The sequence below is a fragment of the Telopea speciosissima genome, chromosome 5 (genome assembly GCF_018873765.1).
Source record: "Telopea speciosissima isolate NSW1024214 ecotype Mountain lineage chromosome 5, Tspe_v1, whole genome shotgun sequence".
Taxonomy (NCBI): Eukaryota; Viridiplantae; Streptophyta; class Magnoliopsida; order Proteales; family Proteaceae; genus Telopea; species Telopea speciosissima.
In genome coordinates this window covers 3,710,892-3,732,811 of record NC_057920.1, presented here as the reverse complement: position 1 = coordinate 3,732,811, position 21,920 = coordinate 3,710,892, and the positions used below count along the sequence as shown (strand labels likewise).

Here is a 21,920-nt window from a genome sequence, read left to right as displayed (position 1 = left end):
ATAGCCACGAAATTGCTTCTTGATCCTCAAAACCTCATGGAACCAGAGACCAGTAATGAAACACCAGAGTGACCAACTTAGGGCATTCTGTTAACCTCTCTTTTTTTTCTTCTTTCGTCACCTTCAAGCTGACACCAAAATCTTCATCTTTTTACCATAAAATCAATGTAACCTTGTCCCCATTGTGTAGGTGAGAACTTCAAGAATGGTTTGATATGCTCCATATAGACTACTAAATTGTAACCTGACACACCATACAGCCGTCCGATAATGGGGTTGACTCTAATCCCCTCCATTTCTTCTATTTTAATTAATTCTGCTGCTTTAAAAGCTTTGATTCCTCCTTTTCTGGTTCTCCTTGTGCTTTCAGTTCCATCACTTCACCCGCGAAAAACGGAAATTCCTTCACTTTTGTAAACACTTCCCTTTTTATGTTGCAGTTCACTTTTTTTTTTTTAACGGATGTTGCAGTTCACTTTACTTTGCTGATCACTGGAGTTATGTAAGAGGTAAAATTGAGCTGGGTCAGAGCCAACTCCGGAGCTATCCCGCCGCCTTCTGACCGCAGCATTGTCCATTCTTATTGGAACCCCAAAACATGCCAGTCACACAGCTGAAGGAACTCCTGCATGATTGATTGTATCACATAGGTGCCTGAAAAAGCCTTGAATATCTTTCATGTTAACACACAACAGCTGAGTAACAGTAGACTGCATTGGATTGGATGAGTAGCAAGCAAGATGGAGATCAGGGCAACGAGTACCGGTCAGTTGCCACACTTAGGTAAGAGAGGAGTTACTGCATAGGAAAAGAGACAGGATTACTGGTGAATCCTACCAATCTTCAAGAAAAATAAAATCATCCTTTTCCTTGTAAGGGATAAAGATGTGAAGTACTATTGAAAACTTGAATTCAGGAACAGCATGCTATGATTTCACTCTTACAATCTCACTAGCTTGGATAACCCACCAAATTGCGTTCTATTTCTGCAGCATGGCAGTCTAGTTGACGGCTTCACGCCCAGAATTTGATAACATATCATGTCTGTACAATAGCATGTCAACAACAGCTACAAGAGCTAGTGATCGAATAGAAAAACTCCCCCAATTCCTAGTAACTGGGATACATTTTCAAACATAGTTGTCATGGAGTCGCCATATCGACGCCATGGCAGAGCCATGGCATCATATCGTTGGAGAAGTGGGCATATCGACTACCAATATGGATGATGTAAGAATATCGACCGATATGGCCTCAATGTCGTCGCCATGGCACCGCCATGGACGCCATACCACGACATATGGCCATATCGGGCGACATGGTTGTTTCAAATTATAAAACTTAATTGTTTAACAATAATTTTTTTAACCATTTTTTATTTTAATGCTTTTTCCTTAACATTAAAAAAAAAAAAAAATCAAACAGAAAACACTAATACACTATTGACTAATACACAATCACATATTCACATCAGCAATTTTTTTTTTTTTTTTTACTTAAATGGGTTGTTTATTAGCTTTATTCACTCAATATAAATTACGTTCTTGTAATTGTTTTTTTGTTTTGTTACTTTTGTAGTCACTTTCATATGAATCATATCTCAACTCTCATGATTTTTCAACTTTATTATCAGCAAGACTATTGCTATCGATTATTTGATAATCCATGATTTCATATACACTAATGGTTATTACACTTTCATGAATTAAACCATAGTAGATTAGTAGTACACTTTCATGTTAATTTTTGATGTTATAGGGTATATATTATAGCATACTAAATGACATTAAAAATAGAGAAAACAAAAAATAAAACATGGTCGATATGATCGCCATTGGTGGGCGACATGTCGATATATCAACATGACACCCCTCCACCGACTTGGATCGCCATGACGACGTGACAACTATGTTTTCAAATTAGTTGAAAGGTCGCTCACTACATTCTCATTGTCTTTTATATTGTTAGGAGTTAAAGAGAACACACGAGTCTTAATACTAGTAATCAAATTATAAATATTGGTGACACTTCGCATAACTCAACCTTAAGCTTAAGCAAAACCATGACAAACATCATTAAACAGGTGAGGGGGTGACATCAGGTAATAAGGTAGGCTTGTCATCAATTCCAATTATCTCAGTAATATACTTTAACTTCAGCAGGAAGTTCACAAAATGGCAACTTAAACTGTCAACTTCCAGTTTGAAAACATTTAGTACAAGATCAGTACATAAGCCAGTGAGGAGGAGAAAGACTACGAGAGTTGTTAATTTAATATGCAATTTTTGTAACTTATTTTCTCCTTCTCATGTTACATTTTGCTAATCCACTCTATTGAAATGTTTACCAATGTAAGGAGCATAAAGCTGACTGCGTCTACATGTACTGCTACCAGCATGAAATCAATAATTGATCGATACAACAAAGCAAAGGAAGAGCAGCACCAACTGCTGAATCCGACTTCAGAAGTCAAGGTATTCCTTACAACTTTCAAGTTTTCTTTGCAATCACAGAAGGATCGCCCAGAAATTTTTTATTCTATCAGATCTTCTCATTTATGCTTAAGAATTTGTAATTGGATCAATAATTAACTTCCAAAATGTGAGGCATGTAAAGTGTCACAATTTTAGATGCAAACTGCAATAAAACATACAGAGTTTATGCATAAGGATCTACCAACCAAAAGAGTAAACAGCTATTGACCTACTTATTCAACAGCCTCAAAATGTGAAATGCGAAGCATTAATCGTATTATGAAACCCAGAGGTATAATAATATAGACCCATTTCATTGATTCCCCCAAAGCACATCTAAAATTCATAACGTTTTTTAATTCTATGAAGAATTTCCTACACAATCTCTCACTCCTTATAGATGTTCAATCTAAAATACTCCCTCCTTTCTACTCAATTGTCACCAAAACTAAATTCAATAAATATTCGATCTCATACTGGCTTACATTTGAGCCTTTTAATTGTTATTCTGCATATCTCGAACTTCACATTTACCATTCTCCAATCTCATCAATCAAAACTATACCCATCAACAAGCAATTATAACATGTTACCTCATGCATATGCCTAGTTCGCTCATCCATAGCCTATATTTAAAAAACTGACACCCAAGTAAAACAGATGATTGGAAATGTGTTTGTTTTTTCAGTTCCAATGCTAGCTATCCATCATACTTGTTCCCAAGAATGTCGATGTGTCTATTTGGTAAAATTTCCATACCTCTTTCTCCACAGGGACCAACTAAAGTGCTTTTACTAAATCAATAAAATACTATGAAGATCTTTCTTCCTCTCTAAACATCTTCCAATCAATTTCTCAAACCAGAACATGGCACTAGTTGTCAATCTCCCAAAAAAAATCCAAACTGATCCATTTTGCCAGTCACCCATCCTAGTTTCTGCTCAATCAATTTAAGAAAATTTTTGGTGTTGCTCATAAGCTTGATACAACAATAGTTTATGCAACTTTGAATACATGCATTATTCTTAAAAATAGGCATTATGATGCTTTTTTTTCCAGTCATTTGTTATTTGTTAGTTCTAATGATCTAGAACATTTACTCCACACTCCAACCCTTTCATCTCCTCACCCAAAAAAGAAAATACTAGCTTGATAAAATTCCCAAAATACACTAAAAAAAAGTTGGTGATCACTGAACCCTGTAATGAGTTTATGAAAGGGAAGCATTGTATAAAGAAAAATAATACAAGAACAGTGAACCCAGCAAGGTTTGAGTACCCAAAAACAACAACTCAGCCTAATCCCAACTGAAGAGTCCGGATCACGTCCTTGTACAAGGACAGCAACTGCTGTCCTGATACACTGACTGAACAAAACGTGGCAGACCATTGACCGGTAACGTGTTCAACAAAGCACCCCACTTCTTCTTCTCTATCATTTCTATTCCATTCGTTTTTTTCACTTTTTTTATTCAATCTTTCTATTTGTTTAAACTTTGTATTCATTCTCTTTCTACTTCCTCTTGGAACGGAGCTTCTCTCGTTCTTCTTCTTCCTCCTCTGCAGAAGGCAACCTGATGATGGACGACGATGGACTCAACCCTGTCCCCAGCCCAACAGCAGACCACCCCCTCCCACTGCAAATCCCTGCCTCCCCAGCAACGTCGCCCCACCATCCATCAGTAAAAGCGAAGAGATTATTTGGAACAATGTTTACATAGCAGCGGCATACAGTGACTTAGGTATTATGCATTGCAGTGGGCACCACCCCCTTTCCTGCTTCGCAACCCCCGTTCTTCCTCACGCCCCTTCTCTGCAATCCTCCCACCCCATCCCTGTCTCCAAAAGAAGAAGAAAGAACCCCGCCCCACCTTCTGCCCCATCCCCTGCTACACATCGATGTGATTGGAATCATCTATCCCCACCTTAAATTAGTGATTGGAATCGAGCACCAACCCTGTTATTCTCCAGCCCCTTCTGCGAACCCCCACCCAACACTCGACACGTTTCCTCTGCCACCCAATCCTCCTGTGTGAACCATCTTGACAGCAGCGGTGATGTTCCTATCGAATTGCCTTCCGTGAATAAGAAGTGGGAGCACAAGAAGAGTGGGGAAGAGGTGAATTGAGTGCTAGGTTCAATAACAAATTAAAAGATGGAAAGGTCAATTGAATAAATAAAAAAAGATAACAAGAAAGTTAATAAAGAAAAAAGAAAAACTGAAAATAACTGAAAAACTGAAAAGAAGCACAGTTTAAGGAGAAGGTTGTGGGTATTGCGTTTGCCACACCCCGTTCAATCAGTGTAGCAGGACAGTAGTTGTTGTCGTTGTACAAGGACGTGATCCAGACTCCAACTAAATGGGGTCGGCTACAAGGATCCTTGCCCTCCAATCAACTCTATTCGTGGTGACAAAAGATACAAGGCCTAAACTATGCATGTCTTTCCTCACCACTTCTCCTAGGGTCATTTTAGGTCTGCCCCTGACACTTTTTGCTCCGTCAACCTGAATGAAATCACTCCTCCGTACTGGAGCATCCCAAGGCCTCCGTTGAAGATTGTCATGCCACCTCAAACGAATTTCTAGTAGCTTATCATGTATCGGAGCTACTCCCAAATCAGCTCTAATATAATCATTCCTTACTTTATCCTTCCTAGTTTTCCCACAAATCCATCCCAACATCCTCATCTCTGCTACACTGAGTAGGAAAAATGTCCCCTACTAATTGTTTTGTTGTTCTTTGGATTCTACTCTAATTCCATTGCTGTTTTGAATCTGGATTTCGTCTCCAATGACCAGACCTCATAGAAGGGAACCTACAAACGTTACTTGAATTCCTGACCAAATGACCACTTGACTACCTGGTTTAGATACAATGATGCACATGGCTAGGAGAAAATTCAAGACCACTGAAATCTATTTAAAATTTTAAAGCAGCAAATAAACCTGGATGCACCTCTTAACCAACTCTTCCCCCATCAAATTCTTCATGAATCCTAATTTTATTAACTTGAATCCTAGCCCCTCGCTGTTTTTTGTGACCTGCAGCAAGGTATCATCTTTTTAGTCAATTGGCCAACACAAAATCACACTCTCAACTTTAACATTAGCATTTGTTACCTATTTGCCCTCAAGTCGGTAATCCTAGTTGTCTTATAACTAGCAATTCCTTAACCTTGCTTTGACCTTTTTTTTTTCCTTCTGAATTGACAACTGAAAGAAAGATTCTTTCTACTTCCTCTCATAAATTTGATACCAAACTTAATTTAATTTGTCAATGCAACAACAACTCAGCCTTATCCCAACTAAATGGGGTCAGCTACATGGATCCTTTCAAAACAAAGTAGGGAAAACTAAGGCCCTTACGAAGGGAAATGAAAGTAAGAGGAATGAAGAGTAAAAATGAAGAACAGAGATAAGAGAAGTGAGAAATTGAAAATGGAAGGAAAGTCAAAGTAAGAGGAAAGAGGATAGCCTAGAAAATCAGGAAAATCTCAGCTACATGGTGTCGACAACTAGGATCAGTGCCCTCCAATAGGCTCTATCAGAGGTCATACTTGGAATAAGGCCCAGACAATACATGTCGTTCTTCACAACCTCTCCTATGGTCATTTTAGGCCTGCCCCTAGCTCTTTTAGCACCTTCAATCGGGTTAGATCAGGTGCGTCCCAGGCCTCCGCTGAACATGGCCATCCCACCTCAATTGGCATTCTCGAAGCTTGTCGCTGATCGGGGCTACTCCCACATCAGCTCTAATATGTTCGTTCCTCACTTATCCTTCCTAATTTTGCCGCACATCCATCCTAACATCCTCATCTCTGCAACACATGGCTTCGCTATATGACACTTCTTAACTGCCCAACATTCCGCCCCATACATCATAACTGGTCAGACAACAATCTTGTAGAACTTTCTTTTAAGCTTTAAAGGAATATGTTAACCACACAGTACTCCGATCGCACCTCTCTACTTCATCCATCCCATTGTAATTATCCATCATAGTGTGACTATAGTTACACATCATATACTCCATCTTTGTCATGATACAACTATACAAGGACTAAGCTATGCATGTCTTTCCTCACTGCTTCTCCTAAGGTCATTTTAGGTATGCCCCTGGCTCTTTTAGTTCCTAACCAGCTCTAATATGATCATTCCTTACTTTATCCTTCCTAGTTTTACCACTCATCCATCTCAACATCCTCATCTCCGCTACACTGAGTTTATCTATTTGATGCTTCTTAACTACCCAACATTCTGCACCATACATCATAGTCGGTCATATAATTATCTCATAAAATTTTGCTCTAAGTTTCAAAAGAATACGCCGTTCACACAACATTCCAGACACACCTCTCCACTTCATCCATCCTATTTCAATTCTCTATATCACCTTCTTTATTTATGACTGAGCCCAGATACCTAAAATAATCACTTTGCGGAATCTCCCTCTCATCAAATTTCACCACCTCATTATCCGTCCTAGTGCAACCAAAGTTACACACCATATAATCCGTCTTTGTTCTACTTATCTTAAAACCTTTTGATTCCAAGGTTGATCCCAGCTACAAATTAAAAAGGGAATGATGGGTCTACCCTTTGCCATAGGGACTTCAAAATCTAAAGCCTGCTAGGTATCCATTAATCCATAAAGATCCAAAGTAAAAGATGGGAAAACACCTTTTTTCTGTGGAAAATAAGTACAGTCGGTACTACAAACATATTACTTACTAGCTTGACATTATAGTAAGTGGGATTTCCTCTTTTACTTTTTCGAGGGTGGGGAATGTTTTAAATTTTACAGATCTGCTTTGTTCAGATATCCTAATAAAACATGTCCATTGACATCCTAAACTATTTATTTTCAGTAACAGCAATTTCTAAACAAATGAAGTTATAAAAACAAAGGAATTATGATAGAATGAACAAATACCAAGGAGGAAGATGCGTTTCAGCATAGTTGTCAAGGGCCTCAAGGCATCTCCTAAGTGCCTTGGTGTCGCTTTGACGTCCAGGACCCCTCCAAACGAAATGTTGATTGGAGCTCAAGATGAGTCAATCGCTTTAAGAACTTCAGAAACTTTCTTCTTCCCCAAAACCTGAATCATTGGAACTTGACCATAAGAACAGTAGTTGTTGTGAGATAACCTGAGTCCTCGGAGGAGCAAAATAAGCTCAGTAGTGACAAACTACCATTGCAGTACCTGAAAAAGGGCCAGAAGGGGGGAAATTTTTTCAATGATTTTCATGAGAGCAACCATTGAAGATATATATGTTAAAAAGTCCTTAGCGACAAGTAGAAAGATCTTGCCTTTGTGTATTGAGTTAGAAGTACTATACGACTTACTGAACAATATTACAATTATTGAGGCAACAATAGCACGTAGAAGTCTTTATAAAACTCATGATTCTCAGGTGATATCCTTCCAGTTTTTCGTAATGTATAGTTTCTGGCTCTACCATAACGCAAAGAAGCTAGTGTTGCAATATTCCAGCATGCTGTTTAGCCAAGACAAACGAACTATCTTTTAATGGAATATGTGAACAAATATGGCCATCTGATTAGGATCTCAGTCAATTTGTCCATATTATGATGTTGATTGTTGCATCATGACTCCCACTTAAAGGATACATGCTACTACAACAATGGCTAACTCTTCTCCTTGTTGCAAACCCAGCATACTACTACTGCCAGTCAGGTCCATACATTATGGAGCAGAACATGCCAGTGCTGAGTAATATGATTTTTTTTTTTTTTTTTTTGGGGGCGGTACTAGCTGAGGCATAAGGACTTGTCTTAGACAAATAACATAACCTTGGAAGCAAGATATTCGGGTACACTATTTCTTCTCAAATTTGATCCATAATTCTTGAAGACCCAGTAGCTATCGTCAAAGCATAAGTAGATACTAGACGAAAATAATGTCATCTCCAAAAACACGTCAGGACTGCCAATTCTAAAATTTAGCAATGACGTGAATCAAGAATGCCCAGCAGCCATGGTTCTGATTACTACTAGTGGTGGAACCGCTAAAGAAAATTGCAGCAACAGAGCTTAAGAATGAAGATGTGAACAAATTTGACCAAATTTCAGGGTAAGTATCTAGCAGAGACCACACCAATGTAGCAGCATGATTGATGGATACAACTGGATTAGAAAGAGAGGAAACCTGCTACACAGGAACCAAATGATGTATAGCAACTTATTCATTAAAGCTGTCGTTATTACCATAGGAATTCCTACAGGGTTCAAGCCTTAGCGTGAAATCTCCCTTTGCCTCCAAAAAAAGAGGGGGAAGAAAATCTTCAGAAATGAAAAGGAAAAAATACAAATGTCTTAATTAAAAAATTCAAGCTTAGATTATTCCTCAAAGATACCTTGACATTAGAGTTCTGCCCATTATACCCAGGCCTTTATGTAAATTTAAATCTGGAAAGATGTAGCGCTGGATGCTATCTAAGCAATTAAAACATTTAAAACTTAAACATTCAGCAGGATAAGTGTTCACGTTAAAAAAAAATAATAATTCAAAAAAAAAAAAAAGTTACGAGATAACAGGAGAAAATGTTCCAAATGGCTAAAATAAACCCCATTGACCTGGAATCATTTAGCTGACAGAACTCAGGAGGAAGATGAAATTTGCAACATAAAGTGGACTTTAGTCTTCAAATAGTTAAAATGGTTTTTACTGTCACAAACTTCTTGGTATCCAGGAATTTATGGCGTTACTTGAAAGCTCTACACTTTGAAATTAAAAGTGGCACTAGACCAATATCTTTTGGAGCTAGATCCCTATTCCATATTCTAATCCTCAATGACAACAAATAAGCTTTTTATTCCTACAATGAATTATTCCATTCAGGCACATTTGAGAGATTAGTTGCAGAAAATGGGATGGTTTCTAGTGTAGTAGGAATCCTCTACTCAAGAATCCATGGCATGCATTCTACTACTGGGACCAAATGTCTCCGCATAAGCTAATGATTGTATTACTTTGCTGCTACTTCTAGATCTACATCCTGTGGTTCAAATAGTTTTCAAGTAATGAGGGATTAGGCCACTGGTTACATTGGTACTTTGTAGTTCTTCCAAAGAAATTGGCCAATTATGGGGATCAACAGCATTCACACAAAGGTTCTGGTTAAACTCATAGAGAAATCTCTTAACTGGGAGTTGCATGCAACCACAGCAACAAATTATACAAATTCCTGATGTTTGTGCTTTATATTCATAAAGAGTTTTTAGAAGTTTGATGACTTGATCAGTGAAAAGCACAAAGGGCATCTTCAGAGGAACGGATGGAGAACAATATTATGGATCAGATTTGAGAAGAAATCCAATATTTAGTTATCTTGCTTACAGGGTTATGTTGTTTGCTTCAGCCAAGACCATAAGCTAATTTGTTGTATATTTTGGCAAGAAGTCCAAAGCATCAACGTAATATTTTGGCAAGAAGCTCGTCTCTGTGGCTGAATGTCTCAACACTATTCCATTGAAAGATAGTCTGTTTGTCTTGACTGAACAGTAGTGCTAAAATATTGCAACTTAAGGCATTTGAAAAAATGATTCAAAGTGACAGAAGTTTTTGCAAGTTATACAGTAAGGGAGATAATGCCTGGATGTAGTTCTCACACATGTTACGGATATTACGGGAAATGTGACATTGAAGTTTAGTGCAAGCATATGTCAGAAACAAATTTAGATGAGACGGATTTTGAACATGCTATAACTGCTCAACTTCATGATCTTTTACAAGCATGGTATGGAAACAAATTGGAGTTTCCTAAAAAATTCCAGTACCAATGTTGCCAGAGCCTTTTTCCAGAAATCCTTTCAGAGATTCAAACACTTAGCAACGGAAAACTGTATCTTAGACTTGTATGCGTGGAAACACATTCCCTATCCCAAAAATGTTTCCATATCCAGGAAACATATTAGCAAAATGTGGGGGACCTTACAGATAACTATTTCAAAGTCAATCTCTGAGAAAGAGAAGAAAATGACACAGCAAACTGTCATCTGGTCCAAATATTTAAGGAACTTGTTTCCCCAAATTGAGAAGCTGCTTCTTGGTTTTCAGGAATCAGTTCTAGAATAAAGTTCCTGTGTGAGGACAAGCGAGTTTCCTTTCAGATGAAAAGGCGGCAATGCCATAGGGAGCTTGGATTTTGGATACTGCTACAATTGTGACTGCTGGTAAGTTTCATCCTGATACCGTTTCAGTAGCCAACCACATTACATCCATTGTGGCAGCACCAATATTTCTAGCAGCCTTTTTCTTTGTTTCATTTCTTTTTCTTAAACACTAATCCAAAAGGGAAAAAAAATGAAGAAAATAAAAAGAAGAAATCACAAACTTTTTTTGGGGCCAGTCACAATGAACTTCATGGAAAAATTTCTGGAGAAGGGATGAAAAGAGATGAAGCCTTTGTTTATAAAAGATAAGGTGTGCTACCTAAAGAGTAGGGTGTTTTGTGTAAATTATCGAGTTTTTAACGTGGTTTATGTAAAACAATAAGTTTTTGAGAGGTTTATATGTGGAATACTAAGTTTGGGGGGATTAATTTAATAATTAAAACTTATTTCCTTAAACTCAAAAAATTCCAACAGCTGCACGGACAGTTAGGTACCCCCCTTCTTCTTCAAAATCTCTAACAGAAATTGTGAACATTTTGAGATATTTAACTGAAACTATCCAAATAAAGGATGTTTCATCGAAATAAGAGATTTGCAAAGCCGGGGGGCGGGGAATGGAAAATTAACACCCCTACAAAGAAGAAGGGGAAAGGATGTTACCAAGCATTATAACATGTTCAGAACTCAAAACTTGACTAGAGAAATCTAAAATTACACCTAAATGACAAGTAGGGCACTAGCAAGTACCTAACCACATCTTGAAGCCATCCCTATTTTGAGCTGGCTTTGTTATTATCACTACAACCAAAGGACTAAATAACTGAAAGCAAAAAAATTGTGTCAATGAAACATGATCATATTCTTCTTTTATCACAACTACCACTTACATCATTTTTTTCAACTGCCTCCTGACTTGGACATATATGGATGAAACAAGTGGGACAGGCATATAGAATTTCGACTTGATACACTTTAAAGTTTTTTGTACTTTGAATAGCTAATGGTGACTTATTATTAAAGTTCTATATCGTGGTTAGTATTATAACTGATAATCAGTCGGAAAGTACACTCTATTGATTAGAATCATCAAGGATTAGCTTTAGGAAATCAGAAATTCCATAACTTTAAGGCGTAAACTCGTGAAATGTAAAAAAACATATATAATATAAGGCGTGTTGTCACAGGGCCACAAGGCGACGTCAAGGCATCCAAGGATGTTTGCCTTTCTTACATCGAACAAGGTGTGTTGTCGCTTTGGGCTTAACAAGTCACATGGATGCCTAGGTGATGCATTGGAGACACATTCACAACTCTGCTTGAATCGACCCCCCCCAAAAAAGGCCCTCACGGCTCATGAGAAATACACCAATATGCAACTTCTCTCACTTCAATTGAAACATAAAATAAAAAACATATGACATGATAACTAAAAAGTAACATGAAAACTAACTTGGCTGGATTGCCCAAAAATCCATGTCTTATCTCATGCCTCTTAGGTTTCAAGTCTTCACTTTTTTTTTTTTGAGGATGGGGGGGAGGGGGGGGGGGGGAGTAACCAAGAAGTTTTCAACATGAACAAGAATATCCTCTGCAAGGAGATTAGAGCTCATTACATCAGTTCTTCAATCTTCCTACATCTATTGTTGTGGGGTCTTTGGTCTGCCAAAAGCCACCATTAAAGCTATGGAAAAGCTTTTATGTGCTTCCCTCTGGAAAGGAGCTTAAACCTACAGATTTCTTCACCCTCTCAGCTGGGCCTCTACCTACCTTCCCAAAAACGAGGGCGGCCTAGGTCTGAGAAGGATCAAGGACTCCAAAAAGGATGGCGGCCTAGGTCAAATGTATCCATTCCAATCCTCTCAAGAATGACTCTCTTTGGACAGCCCCTTACTTCTCTAATGCTTCCTAGGTCTAGCGTAAAATCCTTCCTCCATCCCACCGTCATCAGAGCCATCTCCAATAAGATTGTTGATGGGACTTCCACTTCCTTTTGCTTGACCATTGGCACTCTATGGGGATTCTCTTTTATGTGGTGGGTGCCAGAACTATCTACTCTTCAGGTATAGGAAAATTCGCCCCAGTTGCTCAGTTATCTCCCATGGTTCCTGGTCCTTACCTCTCTCCTCTATCCCTCTCCTAGCCTTGATCTGAGCCTCTCTCTCTCTCTCCCCCCCCCCCTACCTTTCGGTTCCCCCCCCCCATTCGGATTGTACTACCAGGACACCCTCCCCAAATGGCCTATTTTCTTCCTCTTCAGCTTAGAATTTTGTCCATGTTACTGCCCTCCTGGTCCTTTGGCACAAGGTTGTTTGGTTCAAGGGACACATTGTTCACTACCATTTCACCTAAAAGCTCGAACTATTAGGTAAGGGCAACGTCCAAGTGTACATCAACACTCCCCCGCACGTGCAGACCAAGATCCCATTGTCTTTGCACATGGAGCTCACACGGCATTTCCTTCGCACGGCACCGAGAGAAGAAATGTCGAGAAACCTCTTTCGATGCACTTCCCAGGAGTAGAACTCTCGACCTCCCTGCTCTGATAACTATGTCGCTACCATTTCACCTAAAAGCTCGAACTATTAGGGAAGTGCAACGTCCATGTATTCATCAACACACATCCCCAGCCACAACTTTATAGTAAGGAGAGTCCTCAACCATTGTCTCCCCGCCCAATCCTTCCTCATCCACAGACAGATCCACGTCCTCCCCCACCCGCTCTTTGTTGGAATGGTATAGAGGACACATACCACCTCTTCTTCTCCTGCCCCTTTTCATCCTCCATTTTGAATCAAACCCTAGACACTTGTTGGCCTCATCCTAGAAGATGTCCTCTCTTCTCCAGGGAGTGGCTCGGGATTGACATGACTTTCTCTGTGAGATCTCCTTGTGCTATTGCTGGGAAGCTTATTTTTTATGCTACTATCTCTCACCTCGGGATGGAGCGTTCGAAGATTGAACTCCAACTCTCAGTCACTTGACATGATTTGGAAAGCCATCTTCTTCGATGTCAGTTCAAAACTGCACTTGTTTCCCCCTTGTACTATGCTTGACACCCCAAGGAACAGGCGTATTGTTGTCTCCCAAGGTTCACATGTTACTTTCTCTCAGCCTTCGGGTCCTTCTCTTTAGGGCTTGATTCTTGTATTCCAACCAACCCCCCCCCCCATTTTGGGGTTTTGGTAATGAAATTTATTCATCCAAAAAAATAGAATAAAGCAGGCAGGTTTTCGTACTGATTTGAGCTAGGCATTAGATTTTAGGTTTTATTATTGTAATGGGCTTAATTATAAAGCCCAAAAGTGGGGGATTTAAGGCTTACACGAAATTAAAATTTTACATGGTGAATCCTATATGGCGGTGATCTTAGTTGGTTAGGAGACTAGTTGTTAGTCTATGAGTTAAGGAAATCTAAAATTCTAGATTCCTTATGGTCAATATCCTAATCAGGAAAGTTTAGATATTATATTTAAGGGAAAAGGTTATCTGAACTGCTAAAGTAGGGTATGCTAGCACCTTTGTTTCTGTCTCTCTTCTCACATAAAATGACTTCGTTGCTCTCTAATATGCGATACCATTTTGTTACACCTCGTTGGTGAGTTCCTCTATGTCCCTTGCTCAGATAACCATTTCCCTATATTTAATTACTAGTTTATTTTAGCCCCCCCCCAATCGATTATGGTTAAGGGATTAATTTATTTGCTTCGGCAATGGCCTTACTAGATTTTCTCTCATCCCCTCAATTTGGTTCTTCTCGTTTTCTTTTATCTACCTCCATCTCATTATCTTCTCTTTCACCCTCCTATGGCTATTACTCTTTCCCCTTATATCCATCCTATGTTTTCTCATTGCAAATCTCTATATTCCCGTCTTTCTTTTTATCGATTATTTTAGTTCCCTTATCTTCTTTTAAATTGATGGCTGCCATGCTCATGGTCTAATACCTGATTTGGTATGATTTCTATTTCAATATCATGTGGTGATTTCTATTTTGGAAATTATTTGATTTGATTTTTGTACTTTATTTCAATAAAATAGGAATCAAATGGAATAGAAATTCTGAAATAGCTGAGGAGCTGTTTCAATTTTGAAATTGAATTTGATTTCACCCTAAATCTTAACGAGCACGTCATAGTTGTCAAGGCACCGCCTAGGCGTCCAGGCGGTTTTGTTTGGGCCTAGGCGACCTCTGCCTTATTGCAAGGCGCCTTGCACTGGTTTTTTTGGTATCGGACCCTGTATTGGCCCTTATTTATGCCAAATACCATTCAAGTAAATGAATTTCATTTACTTAAGATATTATTCATAAATAAGCAAATACCCCCTATTTAAATCCAATAAAAATAGTTAAAAAATCAAATTCCAAAAGGATAAAAAGTCAACCCCTCAGTTCAAAAACAAAAATTGGATTTTTTACGGTAGGTAAAATTCTCAACTTTCTAATGCTGAAGTTTTTCTCAAATCTAAAAATTCTATAAATCTTAGTATGGTAAGACATTGCTAAAAACCAAAAGTGCGGTACAATATTCATTTGTTTTGATATCTAAAAAAATATTTTTATTCAAAGCGCTTTTGATAGCTTTCGCGCATACCAAATAAGGTTTGACCAAAGCATAACTTCTTCAATATAAATCAGATTTAAGCAATCTTGGATTTATTGGAAAGCTGGTTTTGTGCTCTACCTAATACTAAAAGTCTAATTTAAAAATAAAATCACTTGACTAATCAAACTTCTTAGAGAACCAGAAAATTTCTCTAAATTGAGAACAATTTAATTACTTATAGATAAGATCATATTTTCTAAGAACAGTATAAACCAAATGTATGTTTGATTGTTTCAAACTTCCAATAGCTTGCTTCTTCAGTTCCGTTGTCTTCTAATTCTATGTTGATTTTTTGATGACTTGATGTGGCTTAATATTGATTTTTGATGACTTGATGTGACTTAATGTGGCTTAATGTTGATTTTTTATGATATAAGGTATATATTGTAGCATATTAAAATAGTGTAGCATACTAAATAATGTTAGAAACGGGAGAAATAAAAAATAACACTTGGGGGCGCCTTGGTCGCCTAGGCAGGCGCCTTGCCGCCTAAGCGCTTAGACACCCCTCCAACGCCTTGGGTCGCTTTGCCGCCTTGACAACTATGGAGCACGTGGTTAATTTGATTGGCAAAGCAGTAATTTTATGTTAAAAATAAAACACCACCATTTTTCTTCTCTTGATGGTCTCACCACCACCCTGCCGCCACACCCCAGCCACCATTGCTGCCACCACTACCAACCCACCACCATTAGTTCTACCACTACCACCACCACCCTCTCCCAAAGAAATATAGAAAACTTATTCTCTGAAATTGAACTACCAAATGGTTTTCTTGTTCTTCAAATATTTCAGATTAATGCAACCAAAATAATTTCAATTTTTTGACTAAAAATCTATTTGTTGACCATTTCATGAAATCAATCCGAAATCAAAATAGAAATCATACCAAATCTGACCTAAGGAATCAGAATCAGAATTAGACCGGAAAAATCAGCCAATTCAAATTGGAATCAGCTGATCCCAATCCAACCACGATTCTTGTCAGGTGAAACACAGCAGTAGCACCACCCCATTCTGGCCAATTCTATCATATGCATTATGAACACATGTTGTAGGGGGTTGAGAGAGAGAGCGTGATAGAGGTAGAGTTGCAAGGGAGAGGGAGAGGGAAAGGAGGGACAGCCAAAGAGCAGGAGGAGGGTGAGCCGAGAGGGAGGAAGTGTAGAGGAGCGAAATGGGAGGGGCAGGGAACGGCGGAGAGAGAGGGGGAATCAGAGGAGGGAAAACCGAAGAGGGACAACGAGCTAGAGAGGAGAGAATAGGGAGCTGGCAATCCTGCACCACACCCCAGCCGGTTTCTTGGTTAATCCTCAACGATCATAGCCGATAGAGACTTTGAACGGATCAAATGTTAAGGTAAGACTGACAAATCTGAAAATGTGGTGAGGAAAGCTTGAGAGCATCCTCATGCGCGTCATCAGGTTCATATAGTGAGCATATAAGGTGTGGTATGAGGCTTAGCCTTAATGTTGGAAGAGCCTACAGTTGAAATATCAGACAAAAGTGAACTTGGTTAGGAAATGCTTCAGCCATGGTAGGATGAGTTTGACGGAATGCCCCAGTTGCATGGTTATACATTTCTGTCAAAGCACTATAGGCTTGGTAGAACTCAACCAATTTCAAAATTTTTGGGAGTTGCAAGAAGAAAGAACAGACGGTAGAGAAGGCAGTACCGGGGAGCTCCGTTGGCTAGAACGGTGGTAAAAAGATGGTCATCAATTATGGACGAAGAAGAAGGTTGCTTGCCTTTTTTCCGTAACGGTACCTCGGTTATGACAACCGAAGAGTGCCTGGAGGTGGTAAGTACTCAGTTTTGCAGTCATCACCACCTTTGTTTCTGCAGGGATGAGGAAAAAGAGAGTTGCAGGGGCAAGGGCGAGAGAGCTTGAGATAGCTGAGGGAGAGCCAAAGAGGGGAAGTTGCAGAGGTAGGGAGAGAAAGAGAGAGAAAAAATTTGCTGTAGATCAAACTTGAAGAAGAGGAGGCCAAATACTGTTCATGTTACTGTTCACCTGAACAGTGTCACAGCCCCATATTTGACTTGGTAAGAATATTTCTAGAAGATCGTGGGGGGGCAGATCAGTCTTTAATTATTAGTTACTTCAAATCTTTAAGTGAAGGATATTATGGTCAATTTTTATTGACAGAATTTTGCCTTCAAGTGCTGACCGAATCTTAGTGAGGACCACATGACTTAGCCACTGACTTGAAGGACATCAAGTGGGGTCCACATGAAGAATAATCCAGCTGCAGCATAGATAGTTTCTATTCTTATGTAATATTTAGTTTCTAAATATTAGTTTCTATTTCTCTGCAACTTAAGGTGCAAGCATGGCCCTCTATATATTCTTTAGAAGCCTTCTGACGATTTGAATAGTTAAATGGAATTTGCTTTGAAGCATGAAGATTTTGTTATCCTTTGTGTGGATGAAGGGCTGAGTGGCCTGGCCGGTGAGAGCCAAAACCCCTAGGGCTGAGAGAGTGGAATCTCTTTATCAGTTTATCCCTTAATTTCTATCTTCTCTATTCTCCTTTTCCTTGCAATTGATCCTCGTACTGCTGCTGTTCTCTGTTGAGCAATCTCAGAGCTGTGAAGACTCATTCAAAAGCTGCAACCAACCCCAAACACTCCAAGACTCTTGCTGCTGTTGCTGCCATCGATTGAAGCCTGCTGCTGCCCCTACAAGTTGATATGTTGCTGCAACTCCTGAATCCATAACTTCACATCCCTCCATCAGAACCTGTGGAGATTTGGAGCACAGAATCCACCATCAACCACCCCACTCAATCCCAATCTTGGCCTATTCTGCCGGCTGGATTGCTCTACACCACCAACCTTCTATCTTCATTCCCAACTCCCATCTCCACTTCTGATCATCAGAACTAAATCAAACTTGCAGCAAAGCTTCTCTCCATCAAGACCTACACTAGATCTTCATTGGACCCCAAATACAGTACTGTTTGTGAGATATTCCATAACCCTCTGTTTTGGAGTTCTTTTCATATCTCAGCATCCAACCATCAGATTTGGATGAATTTTGGAGCATAGAACCTGTTCAACATCACCTCCACTCGACCCAAGTTTGGTGACCTTCTGCTGGCTGGTTTGGTTCTTATTTACTAAGTTACTAATTCTGATTTTGTTTCTAATTTGATGTTCTGCTGCAACCTATCATCGATCCTACTATAGAGCGGTTCTTCGTTGAACCCCATCTCCATTAGAATTGTTTTCATTTTTTTTAAATTATTATTTTATAATTAACTGATCCAGAAGTGGATCCAATAATCGTACCAATGGGCGGTAATCAGCTGATTCGGGCCAATTCTAGATGAATCCAATCGAATCGGAATCAGCCTCAACCAATTCCAAGACTGATCATGCTTGCTTGAATCTTGGTTATGATTGCCTGATATTTTCAGATTACAGCTCAGCTCCTTTTTCTCCTTCTATTCCTCTCTTTAAGCTGTTAAATCGATAGCCTCCTCCTCCTCTTCTCTCCCTTCTATCCATTAATTTTTTGTTTAAAGTTTAGATCCTTTTCTTCTAGCAAAGGTTTTATTTCTTCCCTATCTTCTGTCCACCAATTGACCACTCTCTCTCTCTCTCCACTCAACTTTACTCCATGGATTTCAAATCTTTAGTCCTTTTAAGATCTATCCCATAGCTAGCCGTCAAATCGAGATCTCACCCATTCCATTAGTGGGACTATTACCCACATATCCATCAGATCTGATTGATCTGCATCAAAGAAATTCAACTCATGCAACCGACCCATCAATCTGATCAGATCTGGCCCATCTTAAGAGTCACTATGAGTGGTTTGAACTACCCATTACAGAAAGAATCCAGGAATTTTGAGAAGAAAAGGCTTCTTGCAGAAGAATCCATTCAAGGAACTCTGGAGGTTGAGACGAGACTTGGCCCAACTAAGCCAGGAGGTGGGGAAGATTGTTGGGCCAATTACTTCGCAAAATATGAGAATAGAGGTCGTTTAAGGGTTGAATATGAATTTGAACCAGCAGATTGGGAAAAAGCAAGCAAGAAGTTGAAGCTTAATTGTCATGGAGAAAAAGCCCTGCTATGTAAGGAGAAGAAATCTTAAATCTTCCTTACTGGTTTTGCTACTGTATCTTCTTCCTCCCCATTTTGGTCTTGTTTTTCCAAGTTTTTAAGGCCGTTATGGAGATAGGAGGTGGAGGTTGTCGAAGTTGGTTGATGGAGTTTTAGGGGGATTGCAAAGGCGGTGGCTGTAAACTCAGAAGATTTGGAAGTACATCGCTTTCGATGTCTCAGATGCAAGTCTTCGGTCTCCTCTCGTTGTGTTGAACCCCCAACGAACAAGCTTATTGTTGTGTCCTGGGCTTTGTCCATTTCCTTCCTGCAGACCCCTATCTCCGCTCATTGGTGGTTGGGTTTTGCTTCGCTTTGTATTGTTCTCCTATAATGTTTTATCCTTTTCCCCTTCTTAGGGGGCCCCATGTATCTCTTTCTCCCATTGGTATTGAACACTCTTATACACCCAAAAAAAAGATCTAACCTTCTGTTAGTAGACAAAATGGCAGAATTGAAGCTTGTGGCCTATTATCATAGAGGTTAAGTGACAATGCAAAGCAATAGCTAAAGTGAATTATCATAGAGGCCAAGTGATAATGCAAAGCAATAGCTAAAGAATGGCAACGTGATGTACAAAATAATATTTAATGAAATTCTGCTGAGACTCTTTAGTTATAACTTGAGCGAGGGGTACAAAAGCAAGCTGTAGAAGAAGTTCTTTTCACAACAATTGTTCTTTCCATCCCTTCCCTCACTAATAGTCTAATAGATCCCCAACCAAAAAAAGACATGCACGATTCCTAGACATCTTCTGAATTCACCACTACAAAACCTGAACACCACCCTTATATCTATTTGTATGAAATGACAATAACACCTTGATCTCAAATTTGGAATGCTTTCCCAAACAGCCAAACCATGAAGAGTGAAGCACAGCCGTGTTCAGGCTTTAACTTATAATCCACAGAACAAAGATCAGCCACAGGCTAGCATGAGAAAAAAGTCCCGTTTACAGAGTTTAGCTTAGTTTTATTTCAAGTTAGAAGCATTTTATTACCACGGAGTAAATTGGCAATTTGGGTCCTGAAACCAAGATAAATGGCAACATTTGTGCCTCGAAAGAGTTGCAATACACAAATTTACTCAAAATATCTTGAACAAAAGGAACAAAAGGTGAAAGTATATTAGAAATATATGTGTCAATCCTGTAGATTTATCTCACGAATGCATTTAAGCTCTTTTAGTACAGGATACTCATCATTCCAATCATCAATTCTGTAAAGCAAAGAAAATCACAGATCTGATCTTTTGCACCTTAAACAGCATTGGAACTCTGAAAAAAAGGAGAACCTATGATCCACCAAACCAGATTGTTTTGGGGATTTACTCTGTCCTCTCAACCAAATAGCTCCGCATTATTAACAAAGATACCAGAAAGGATACTTTTCTGTTCTGTGGATTTACCTCTCCAAGGTTCAAAATTTAAACCACATTCGGAAGGGGGGAATTGTGCAGTTTGCATGTTTCAGTTCATGGAATTCGAAATTCTTCAGATTTGAAGCAATGAATTTAGGTCATCAGCAATTATCACCGTAATTGTCAAAGCAACTAGGTGACCTAAGGCGAAGGAGGAGGCCAGGACACAAGGTGACACCAACAAGGTGTCCAAGGCACTAGCTTAGGTGTCACCTACACGACGCCTAGACAATTATGATTATCACCCACCCACTGATGTTACACTAGCTTTTCTATAGGAGTTTAAGTATTACACTCGAGCAGATAAAATTTAATTCAGGAAATTTTTCCTGCACTTCAACACAACTGAAAATAAATCTGTAGGCTCCCAGAAACAGGCTTAGCCTAATTTACAGTGCTAGGGTGCTGGTGACATTATCCTCTCAGCTATAACAAATCATTGAGTACCTTTCAGCATTATCTACCTATACGTGAATCCTTCAAGTAAATTTACAAATTTGCCCATTAAATTCAATGACCAGAAGTTTATTGAGTGAGCCTTCCACTCATCTTTCTCATGCTTTTTGGCATAAAGGTTTGGTCCTAGACAGTTCTCTTTATCACTGTGGGCTTTTATCATTGCAGACATTCTTTTTGTATAAATCTCTTTGATTTATTTCGGCAACAAGGTCTCAAGACAACGCACTGATATATCCAATTCATGCTATTTGCATTCCCTACAGCAATAAATAAGGAACTAGCAGGAGAGTTTGAGTAAACAATGGAGCAATGCCTTCTCAGCTACAAATTGCTGGTCAATAGATATAAGAAAATAAAGCAAGAAGAAAAAAAAGACAAGGATGAAGAAAGAGGACTGGACCAAATGGGAAGCCTAAAAGAGCATCGAAATTTCATACATTTGCCTCCTCCTTTCGTTTTATCTTCTACAAGAAAAATATTGACCATGCAATCAGCCAAGGCACTTCCGCCCACAGAGACGGAAACATACTTGCCTGCGGTGTGAGCCAAGTTCTGGAAATGAAATGCCATTCTAGATAAGTTTCAATCTCTGAAACTATCCTGACCAGGCAACCTGCCAAATATCCTAAAATTTCGGCCAACAGATTTCGACATCTACTTTCCTTCTCTCTAACCAAACAAGGCAGTGCAAATCCAGCCACCTCCAATGAAG

At 39.1% G+C, this 21,920-nt stretch overlaps 1 protein-coding gene across 1 annotated transcript in view; it reads left to right on the top strand.

Moving 5' to 3' along the window:
• The window catches only part of LOC122661987 (MADS-box transcription factor 23-like), a 62,617-nt gene that overhangs the window by 26,225 nt on the left and 14,472 nt on the right, over positions 1 to 21,920 (top strand). Inside the window, exon 2 of the mRNA XM_043857522.1 lies at positions 2,396 to 2,474. Within this exon, the coding sequence (XP_043713457.1) occupies positions 2,396 to 2,474 (79 nt within the window). The remainder of the gene's footprint in view (positions 1 to 2,395; positions 2,475 to 21,920) is intronic.